At 45.9% G+C, this 10,093-nt stretch overlaps 2 protein-coding genes across 2 annotated transcripts; one reads left to right on the plus strand and one right to left on the minus strand.

Moving 5' to 3' along the window:
• Positions 1 to 333: 333 nt before the first annotated feature.
• LOC114461072 (trace amine-associated receptor 13c-like) lies at positions 334 to 1,627 on the minus strand. The gene is made up of 2 exons (XM_028442916.1): positions 1,266 to 1,627; positions 334 to 1,144 (listed from the first exon to the last, which is right to left on the minus strand). The coding sequence occupies exons 1-2, from the start codon at positions 1,436 to 1,438 to the stop codon at positions 334 to 336; spliced, it is 984 nt and encodes a 327-aa protein (XP_028298717.1). The 5' UTR covers positions 1,439 to 1,627.
• Positions 1,628 to 6,471: 4,844 nt separating this feature from the next.
• Positions 6,472 to 9,768, plus strand: LOC114461062 (uncharacterized). Its single transcript, XM_028442910.1, has 2 exons — positions 6,472 to 7,666; positions 9,317 to 9,768. The coding sequence occupies exons 1-2, from the start codon at positions 6,472 to 6,474 to the stop codon at positions 9,766 to 9,768; spliced, it is 1,647 nt and encodes a 548-aa protein (XP_028298711.1).
• The last annotated feature ends 325 nt before the right edge of the window (positions 9,769 to 10,093 follow it).

The raw sequence follows: 10,093 nt of genomic DNA on the forward strand, positions 1-10,093 counted from the left end.
CAAATGAGGTCAACCGCAAATTTAGCCGTAACAATTGTTTCTAATAAACAATTGCCGCCTAATTTTAACTGACTTAACGATTGTTTTTTATTCATATATAAAACGTGTTTGTTTCATCATTTTTATCATTTGTTGAACTCTGCAGGAATCAACCTGCTGTCCATGTGATTGGTGCACATTTGTCTCCACATCAGCAACTTCTGATTGTACTTCAGATTTTTACATAAAAATATGTTATCTTAATATTTTTTTTTCATTGTAGTTCACTCCACCAGCTTTCACAGTCATGACAAATCTCCAAAGATAAACAAAATAAGCAAATTGTTATAAGATTTACAGTATGTTGGCCTCACTGGAGCCAGACTTCAGGATCTGAAGAGAAAGAACACATTTCACACATTTCCTGAACCAGGGATACAGAAACACATAGATCACAGGGTTAAGCAGAGAGTTGAAGAAATACAGACCAGCAACAAAAATATAATATGATAAATTTTTTACTCCAAACCCTGATGTAAGTACAACAAGGTAAAATGGAGTTAAACACATTAGAAACACAACAACCACTACACCCAGAGCTCTAGCAGCTTTCAGCTCTGACCTGTTAACCTTCAGTGAACTCTGAAGTGTCACCACTGTAACATGAGAGCGCATGGCCTGGGCCTGAGACACAGCCACTATAAACACTCTCACATACAGGACCACTATGATGCTGATTGGAATGATGAAAGAGAAAATTAGATCCATAACTCCAGCATGAGGAGGTAAATAAACTGTACATTCTCCAGCACAGGAATCAAACCCACCTGGATGTTCAATATTATCTTTGAACATCACAGTATGAAAGACAGTAGAACCAGCCCAACATAGGACAATGCAGATCTTAGCTCTGTTTTTAGTGACTTTAGTTTGATAGTGCATTGGATCACAAACAGCCACATAACGATCAACTGATATCAACACAACAGTTCCTATTGAAGCAGAGGTGGCAACATAACAAAACACTGTATTGAAAACACACAAATGTGCACCTAAAAACCAGCAGCCATCAATAAGGAGGATCAGAAAAACCCAGACAAACCCAACAGAGAAATCTGACACAGCCAGAGAGAGGAGGAGGAAGTTGGTGGGAGTGTGCAGCTTCCTGGAGGAGATAGAGAGAAACACACTGATATCATTATATGATACAACAATTATCATCAAAGCAGAAAACAGCAGGAGTCTAACAACATAATAAGTCATAAAACAACAGAACATGTCAATACCTGAAGTGTGAGATGGAGATGATGACCAGCAGGTTGAGAGTTAGAGTGAGCACAGAGATGGAGGACAGGATGATGTGAAGGAGCACAGACACTGAGTGAGAACGCACGATCCTCCTGCATGAAGAGTTTCCCAGGTGTGGATAGCAGAGCTCAGCTTCATCAGGTGTGCTCATAGTGAGGAGAAGAAGATGATGAGCTCTGCATCGTTCTGCCTCAGCCTCTCTGATGAACAACTGATATATTATTCCTGCTCCAACACAGGGATGTGGAGGCTGGACCTGAGGACTGGACCTCCCTTAGACACCGTCTGATTGACACATTATTATTCTACTCCTACATGATGCAACACTAAACAATTCTGACCTTTTTCCTTTCGTACTGAATCCTATCAGCTTAGTAAACTCCATACTCAGCATTTATTAAAAACACTCAGTGCTGAGATCTGATTCTTATTCTCATACAGTATATTAATAATCCTTTCATAGGAGTGCTGTAAACATAATAGAAAAATCAGCAAAGCTGAACACCTGTGACTCATTCTCCATTTATTCGGATTATATTTATTTTCACATTAATTTTAAACCTTTTTACTGGAATCAAAGGTTTAAAGGTTTACTGTTGCCCGAGCACAACAGTGCATAGGACCCTATTGTAATGCACCTCGTTTTTATTATTATTAATATTCTTCTTCTTACTAAAACGTTATCACATTTTTGAGGACCTACACACATTAAAAATCACAGAGTGGTGGGTGGGTTCACAGAATTAGGCCCGTCAGGAGGGAGCCCGGCCCCTCTGTTGATGGCTGGACCACCGTGTAGCGTACAATTACATTGGGGTGGTTCAGTCGTGGGTGGGTCGATGGCCTTTGGGGGACATTTGGGGGTCATTGCTGGGTCGCCCATGCGGGGTGTGTGGGGGTGCCTCTCCTCTTTGGGTGTGGCTGGGTGCCTGGCTCGTCTCCTGGTGGTCTTGGGGGCGGTCTCTGCGGTATATGGGCCCTGGGCGGCCTGGCACACCAGTGTGGGGAGTTGGTGCGCTGGGGAGATGTTGGCGTCTGTACCAGGGTTGGAGCAGGGTTGCGTGGCTCTTCGGGACGATGCTGTTTGCTGGGAGGTGGTGCTCGCTGTTACGGTGGGTGGTGGGTGCTTTCAATTACTGTCTCGCTGTCTGCCGCCCAATGAGTGGCTCCGGTCACCCTTGGCTGCGGGCTGCTGCACAACGCCAAGTATGTGCTGTTGGTGTGACTCCTTCTCGCGGCAGCGGCTTTCTCTAGTACTTGTATGGTATATTGAAACAAAAATGAGGGGGACCCAAGATGGTCCCCCTCATACAAGTCTGTGTGTACCAGCGAACGCCCCGCCCCCAAGCTCTGTCTCGTGTTTATAAAGCAGCATGAGCTCGGCCTACGTCATGCTGCGGGGAGGAGGAAGTCAGTGTCCCGTCTATAGACACGCATCCACACATGAATATGCATAAGTAGGCCACAAATCAGCCTGTTTGTGTAGATTTTGATCAGAAAGTGACTTTTCAAAGGCGAAAACTCTCTAAAGGCAGGCGCGTTTGGGAAAATAAACCTCAAATACTATGTTTTTGGGGCTCTTAGAACAAATAGAGATGGGTGAAAAATAGCATGACATGGGGCCTTTAAGTGGGAGATTTTGGCCTTCCTGATCGACTGTGTACTTTTATTTCTGCATTGTCAGCATGGGACTGAGAGGAAATGGCTTTCCTCCAAAGGGCATTCTTGTTAGATAAGTTTTGCAAGGTCATGGGAGAACCAGGGACTCAGCGGGTCACGTTTGTTGATGATTAGGCTAAAAGAATTTTTGAAATATAACCAGGCACCATCTAAGGAGGAGAAAGCGTTGATTCTGTCCCAATTTACTGCTGCAATGTTTTGAAAAAAGCACTGCATGTTAAATATTTTCAAAATGTGCTCAGTCACAATTACTGATGGCCAGTTGACTAAGCAGCCAGAATGTGTACATGCAATAACACAGAGGTCAATCATTTAGCTGAAAACTCCAGGTTGATAGTTTGAAGAAGCATTAGTAAGAATGAAGTCAATTAATGTGGAGGATGAGGGGGATTTGGGGTTGGGTCTGGTAGGCTCAGATATAAGTTGGGAGAGGTTTAAAGCATTACATTCCTGTAATACTATGTCTTTTAGGTTGATCATGTACCCAGGCACCGCTGGGTGAATTAAACTAATACCATTAGTTTATTTACACTAATACCATTAGTTTACCATTTTTAAACTAAGGTCCAGGGCTGGACCAATTACAGCCGAGAACTGATACCCCTCCCTCTCGGGCCTCGGCTGTTAATCAATCAATCGTACAGAGCGAGAGGAGAAAATGGAAAATAGCAGCAAGAAGCGGAAAGGAGGCGCGGAAAAAACTGCCATAAAAAGAGACAAGCTCTTCAGGCAGATGTTGCCAAATATGGGAAAATAACACAGATGTTTGCTGATGCTATGGCGGATCTTTGTCTTCAGCAGCAGCAGCATCTGAAGAGGCTGCAGCTGATGGTGGAGGTGGTTGTCAGGTGGATGAGGGGAAGGGGAAACAGGAGGAGGAGATTGGAGGGAATCTGAACTACAGCTAAGAAGTGATGAACTGTAGTCTACCTGGGTCAGATATCATATGAATCAAGTTTGGGTGTAATTTATTTTCGTTGCTAACTCTAACATAATCAGTCGTTAGAAGTAGGCCATTTTATAATTTAGCTAGCTGTGCATGCTCGCTAGCATGACAGGGTTTCTCTGCTGCTCTCTTCAATGTTTTTCATTTGATATAAGTGCACTCTGCAGTAAGGCTGGGCAAAAAAAAAAAAAAAATGATTTATCGAATTTATAGATAAAAACGATTTTTGTTTTGCAAAATCGAGTTAAAAAAAAAAAAAAAAGATGTATTTAATTTATTTTTATTTTTTTCCCACCACAGTGTTTTTGGACTTTTTTCACATTCCGTCCTTGTGGGTTACCATAGCGTGATGTGAGCCCGCCCCCTCTTTATTTACATGTGTTTACTCTTTGAGTAGCTATATGTGTGCCACAGGCATGTTTATTGTTTTATTTACAGGGTCGCTGAGAAGAGTGAACTGTTGAGAAAGTTATTTTGTAGCATGATGAGGTAAAATTAAATTATCAAAAACTCATTATAATGTATCAGATAACATTAGATTAAACTTTACTGTCATTGCACAAAGTACAGTCCAGAGAAAACGTTTTGCATCTAACTTGAGAGAAAAACAAGTAAAGTGCTCAGAAAATGCTTAAATTAGAATTTATTAGTATTAGTGCATCTTAATAGGCCTTAATGTATAAGATCAATCAATCAATCAATCAAATTTATTCTTCCATGTAATCCTATTTACAGTTTCTGCATTGTAATTGATGGTCTGTACTTTCACATGTCAGAATAGGAGCATGTTGAAGATCGAGTCTTATTATACTTTTTGTTCAGTAAAAGAATGTCCAGTAGATGGTCCTCGATCAGTTCTGAGTGATTTTTTTTTAACATTATAACAGGCACAACATTACCAAAAAACAAACAAAAAAAGAAAGAAAACAACAAAAAACAGAAAAACAGTTTTGTTTGTTACAGATGTCAATAGTTTAACATATATTTCATTTATAGACTAGTTTTTAATCAACAACATTTTGTAAATGTGTTTAATTTGAAAATGTTTAAATCAAAGTTTTTTCTCTACTGCGTATGATTGAGAGAGAGATTTTTGGTCATGTTGTTGATGTCGTGTTGATGATTTTAATTGATTTTACTGTTGATTTTAATTGATTTTACTGATGTTTTTAAATGTTCTTATTGATTTTAAACAATTGAATGTTTTATCATGTAAAGCACATTGAGTTGCCTTGTGTATGAAATGCGCTATACAAATAAATTTGCCTTGCCTTGCTTATAGTATGACAAGTTTTTAAATTGTTGTCCAATGAATTCCACAACCTAATTCCAGTGACAACAAAACCTCTGTTTGAGTGAAGTGCGAGCAAATGGTACAAAAGTTTCCTTTCCTCCTGCTGTTTTCATCTGTGATTAATATACATTTATTATAAATGTGCTCTGGAACTCATTTGTTTTTGATTTTCCACATGGCCAAGAGAATTTTTAACTGAAAAAAATCTGCAAATTTCAAAATTTTACCTTCAATGAAAAGTTCATTTGTGTGATGTCTTGGACATTTGTGATTTATAAGTCTTATGGTTTTCTTTTGGAGCAGGAAAACTTGGTCAGTGAAACTTTTGCCTGCATTACCCCAGATCTCAATGCAATATGTGAAATATGGGACAATTAGAGATGTATAAATTCTAAACAATGCTCTTTCATTAAAAGTATACTTTACTTTATGTAATATGCCAATACATTTACTTACTTTTTTCTTTATGTATTCAATGTGACTCTTCCAATTCATTTTATCGTCTAGCATGACTCCCACAAATTTTATTTCTGAAAAATTTTCAATAGCTGTATCGTCAATGGTAATCTTGTGATCCCCATGGTGTTTTGTCCCAAAAATCATACTTTTTGTTTTTTTCCAATTTAAATACAAACCATTCCTGTCAAACCATGTTTTTAAACATGTCATTTCAGTTCCCATATCACTAATTAATGTTTCTGGATCAGATCCGGTTTTTGTACACGGTAGTGTCATCTGCAAATAAAAGAAAATCTATGTTTTTGCTGATCTCATAAATATCATTGATAAATAAAATGAAAAGTTTTGACCCAATTACTGAACCTTGTGGAATTCCTGATATAATTGCTTTACACTCAGATTTCTGAGTGTTTATTTAAACATATTGTTGTCTGTTGTTTAGATAGCTTTACAACCATTTATACACATGCCCTCTTATACCATAATTATTTAGTTTTGCCAACAATAATTTATGATTTACAGTCTCAAATGCTTTCTGTAAATCTAAAAAAATACTAACTACATATTGATTTTCATCAATTGCTTCTGTTAAATGGGTGAGTGCAAGTTGATCTGTTGGATCTGAATCCATACTGTGTTACATACCACTGTGACCTGCATATTTGTAGGTGTGTGCGTCGACAGTGTGACGTAAGCGGGAGCCCGGTCTCCCGGGGAATTGTGGGTAATGTTAACAAAAATAAAGCTGCTCTCAAAAGCACACAGTCGCCGTCCTCCTGATTGAAACACAATATTGGCGACGAGGATGGAGTTTTTTCCCGTCTCACCTGTCTCTCCGTTCCTCGCTTTGCCGGGCGAGCCGCCGATCCCGTGGCCCCGCTGGTTTGAGTCCTTTGAGACGTTCATCGCCGCCGCCGGTATCGTTGATGCTAGCGATGCTAGGCTAAAGGCTCTGCTCATCCACAGCCTGGGAAACGAGGGACAACGTATTTTCCGCACGCTCGGCCCCGCGGATAAGTATCGGGACTGTGTTGCCTTACTGACCGGACATTTCGCTGCTCCACAGAGCGTCATCGTCCGGCGAATCATCTTCAGACAGCGCCGACAGAGGCCCGGTGAGTCCGTCCATCAGTACGTCACGGACCTCCGATGCTTGGCTAGCGTTTGCAAATTTGAACACCTAGAGGACGAGTTTATTCGGGATCAGTTAGCCGAACACGCAGCTGATCACAAACTGCGTGAGAGACTGCTTTTGTCCCCGGACGACACAACTCTGTCTAAGGCAGTGGAAATGGCGTTTCAGCTTGAGTCGGCTGCTCTGCTAGCATCGCGGCTAACGGCTACAGGTCCACCTCCTTCTCTCTCCACTCCGCTAGCTCAGACTGTGACACCGGCAGACCAGGCTCCCGGCCCCTCTTTTCCTCACACCGAGCTCGAGGTTAACGTCGCGGGACGTCAGGGTGCCTCAGCACGCCGGCCATGCGGGAACTGTGGCTCGTATTCCCACGCCACAAGGGCACCGGTTTGCCCAGCTACGGGACAGAGATGTCAACGCTGCGGTAGGCTCAATCACTTTGCTAAGGTGTGCCGCTCAGCACCCGCTCCCACAAGAACCCAGCGCCACTCATCCCGCCCATCAAGCCCGACCACCATTCACTCGGTGGGTGCCAACAACAGACCTTTCACCTGGTGCACGGTGGAGCTGGATAACGTGTGTTTACCGCTGCTACTGGACACGGCTGCCTCCAGGTCTCTTCTCAGTGAGTCCACGGTTCGGCGACTCTTTCCCAGACACACTATCAAAGCAGGAGCAGAGGAGCTGTACGGCTATGGACACACTAAAATTAACATGTTGGGCACTGCTACCTTTTCTGTTCGTTATGGATCTAGGACCCTCCCAGCATTTACGTTCCAGGTGTCTCGGCATGGTGCCAACCTCCTCGGTTTTGACCTGTTCTGCGCCCTGGGTTTCGCCATCACTGACAATCTGGGTGCTGCTATCCTGACCGTGACCACGCCATGGCAGCTGCGCTGGCCGTCGCTTTTCACTGGGCTGGGCTGCCTCACCGCCTTCAACCACCAACCGCTCATAGACCCAGCTGTGAAGACTGTCATCCAACCTCTGCGCAGGCTGCCCCTCACTTTGCGTGATGATGTCACTGGCGAGCTACAGAAACTGCTGGATGCTGGCATCATCGAACGAGTCGATGCATCGCCCTGGATCTCCAATCTGGTGGTGGCAAAGAAAAAGACAGGCGGCCTCCGCCCCTGTGTCGACCTCAGACAGGTAAACAAAGCGGTGGTCCCGGACAGATACCCACTGCCCACAGTGGAGGAGCTCTCTGCACAGTTTCATGGCTCAACAGTCTTCTCGAAGCTTGACCTTCGCCAGGGCTACCTGCAGGTTCCCCTACACCCTGGCAGCCGCAACCTCACCGCCTTTGTGACCCACATGGGGGTCTTTCGCTACACGCGGATGCCCTTTGGACTCAGCTCCGCTCCCAGCTGCTTCCAGAAAATCATGGCCACCATCTTCGTAGGTATTCCTGGGGTGGTTGTGTACCTGGACGATATTGTGGTGCACGGAGCAACATCCGCCCTGCATGACGACCGCCTTTCCAGGGTGCTGGATGTGCTCGCCGGTCACAACCTCACACTGAATGGGGAGAAGTGCATCTTCGCCGCTCAGGCTATTGAGTTTGTGGGGTTCCGCTTGACCGCTGAGGGGCTAAGTCCGCTGCACTCAAATGTCGATGCTATCCTGCGTCTGCCTGAACCCTCCTGCCCGGCGCAACTATCATCGTTTCTGGGGATGACTGCGTTTTACTTACGTTTCCTTCCCCTCTACTCAGACACTACTGCGCCGCTGCGTGCTCTCCTGAAGCAGGATGCACCCTGGATCTGGTCTCCTGCGTGCTCAGCTGCAGTCCGCCGGCTTAAGTCACAACTGACCTCTTCACCTGTTCTGGCCCACTTTGACCTCGACAGCCCAACGTTCGTGACCTGCGATGCATCCAACACTGCGGTAGGTGCGGTCCTGTCTCAATCTCACCAAGGGACTGAGCGTCCAGTGGCGTTCGCTTCTAGAGCGCTTACTCCAACGGAACAGAAGTACTCTGTGGGAGAAAGGGAGGCGCTAGCCTGCGTCTGGGCATGTGAGCGGTGGCACATGTACCTCTACGGTCGACATTTCACACTACGGACCGACCACCAGGCCCTCACGGCCCTCCTAGTCACAACAGGTTCAGGCCACAAACCGCTGCGGCTTTACCGGTGGTCTGAGAGGCTGCAGGCATACAACTTCTCCACACAGTTTACCCCAGGCAGGGAGAATGTGGTAGCAGATCTCCTCTCCAGAGCCACACCTGCCTCTGCACCAGACACCAGCCAGGACTCCTCAGAACCGGAACTGATCCACTTGCTTCACACGCCCCTCGAGGCAGCTGTTTCACTGAAAGACCTTCAGTCGGCCTCTGCACAGGACCCTGTTCTCACCCAGCTCTGCACTTTCATTCGTAACGGCTGGCCTGCCAGGGTTCCTGAGGAACTAGCGCCCTTTCACCGGGTCAGAGGGGACCTCTCCTGCTGGAATGACGTCTGCGTGGCGAGAGGGCTATGCACAGTGGTCCCAAGCACTTTGAGAGAACGGGTCCTGGCCATGGTCCACGACGGCCATCTGGGCGTCGTGAGGGTCAAACAACGCTGCAGGGGCCTGGTCTGGTGGCCGGGCATTGACCGCGACATCGAGGACCTGGTCAGAAACTGTACAGCCTGCCTCACCAGTGGTAAGACCGGCTCTCCCCCGCCCCCACCCTTGCAGCCCGTGCCGTGGCCTCGGGCTCCCTGGACCCACATACAGGTGGACATTTGTGGTGAACTTCATGGCACCCCTCAGCATCAGCGCTTCCTCCTGGTAGCTTACGATCTCCACTCCAAATGGCCGGAGGTGCTGCCTGCCGGGTCTGTCACCACTACAGTGGTCATCGGTTTCCTCTCCTCTTTGTTCGCTCGCTGGGGTGTCCCTGACGCCATCACCACTGATAACGGGCCTCAGTTTGTTTTTCGGCTGACTTTGTGGCTTTTACAGAGGGGAGGGGGATAAAGCACATTAGGACTGCCTTTTACCACCCGCAGGCCAACGGAGGCGTGGAGAGGTTTAATCAGACCCTTAAGAACGGGCTCAGAGCACACATGGCAGATGGCCTGTCGTTCTCAACATCACTGCAGAGCACCCTACTGCACTACAGAGCAACACCCCACACTACCACTGGCAACTCTCCAGCCCTACTGATGCTAGGGCATGAATTACAACTTCCGTTGGACCGACTGCGCCCTCCGGTGAGAGTTACTTCAACAGCAACACCCTCCCCAGGCGACAGAGTGGATCAGCAGCAACGTACAATGAAGCGGTGGTTTGACAGGAGACA

Source organism: Gouania willdenowi, unplaced genomic scaffold (genome assembly GCF_900634775.1).
Source record: "Gouania willdenowi unplaced genomic scaffold, fGouWil2.1 scaffold_91_arrow_ctg1, whole genome shotgun sequence".
NCBI classification, from domain to species: domain Eukaryota; kingdom Metazoa; phylum Chordata; class Actinopteri; order Blenniiformes; family Gobiesocidae; genus Gouania; species Gouania willdenowi.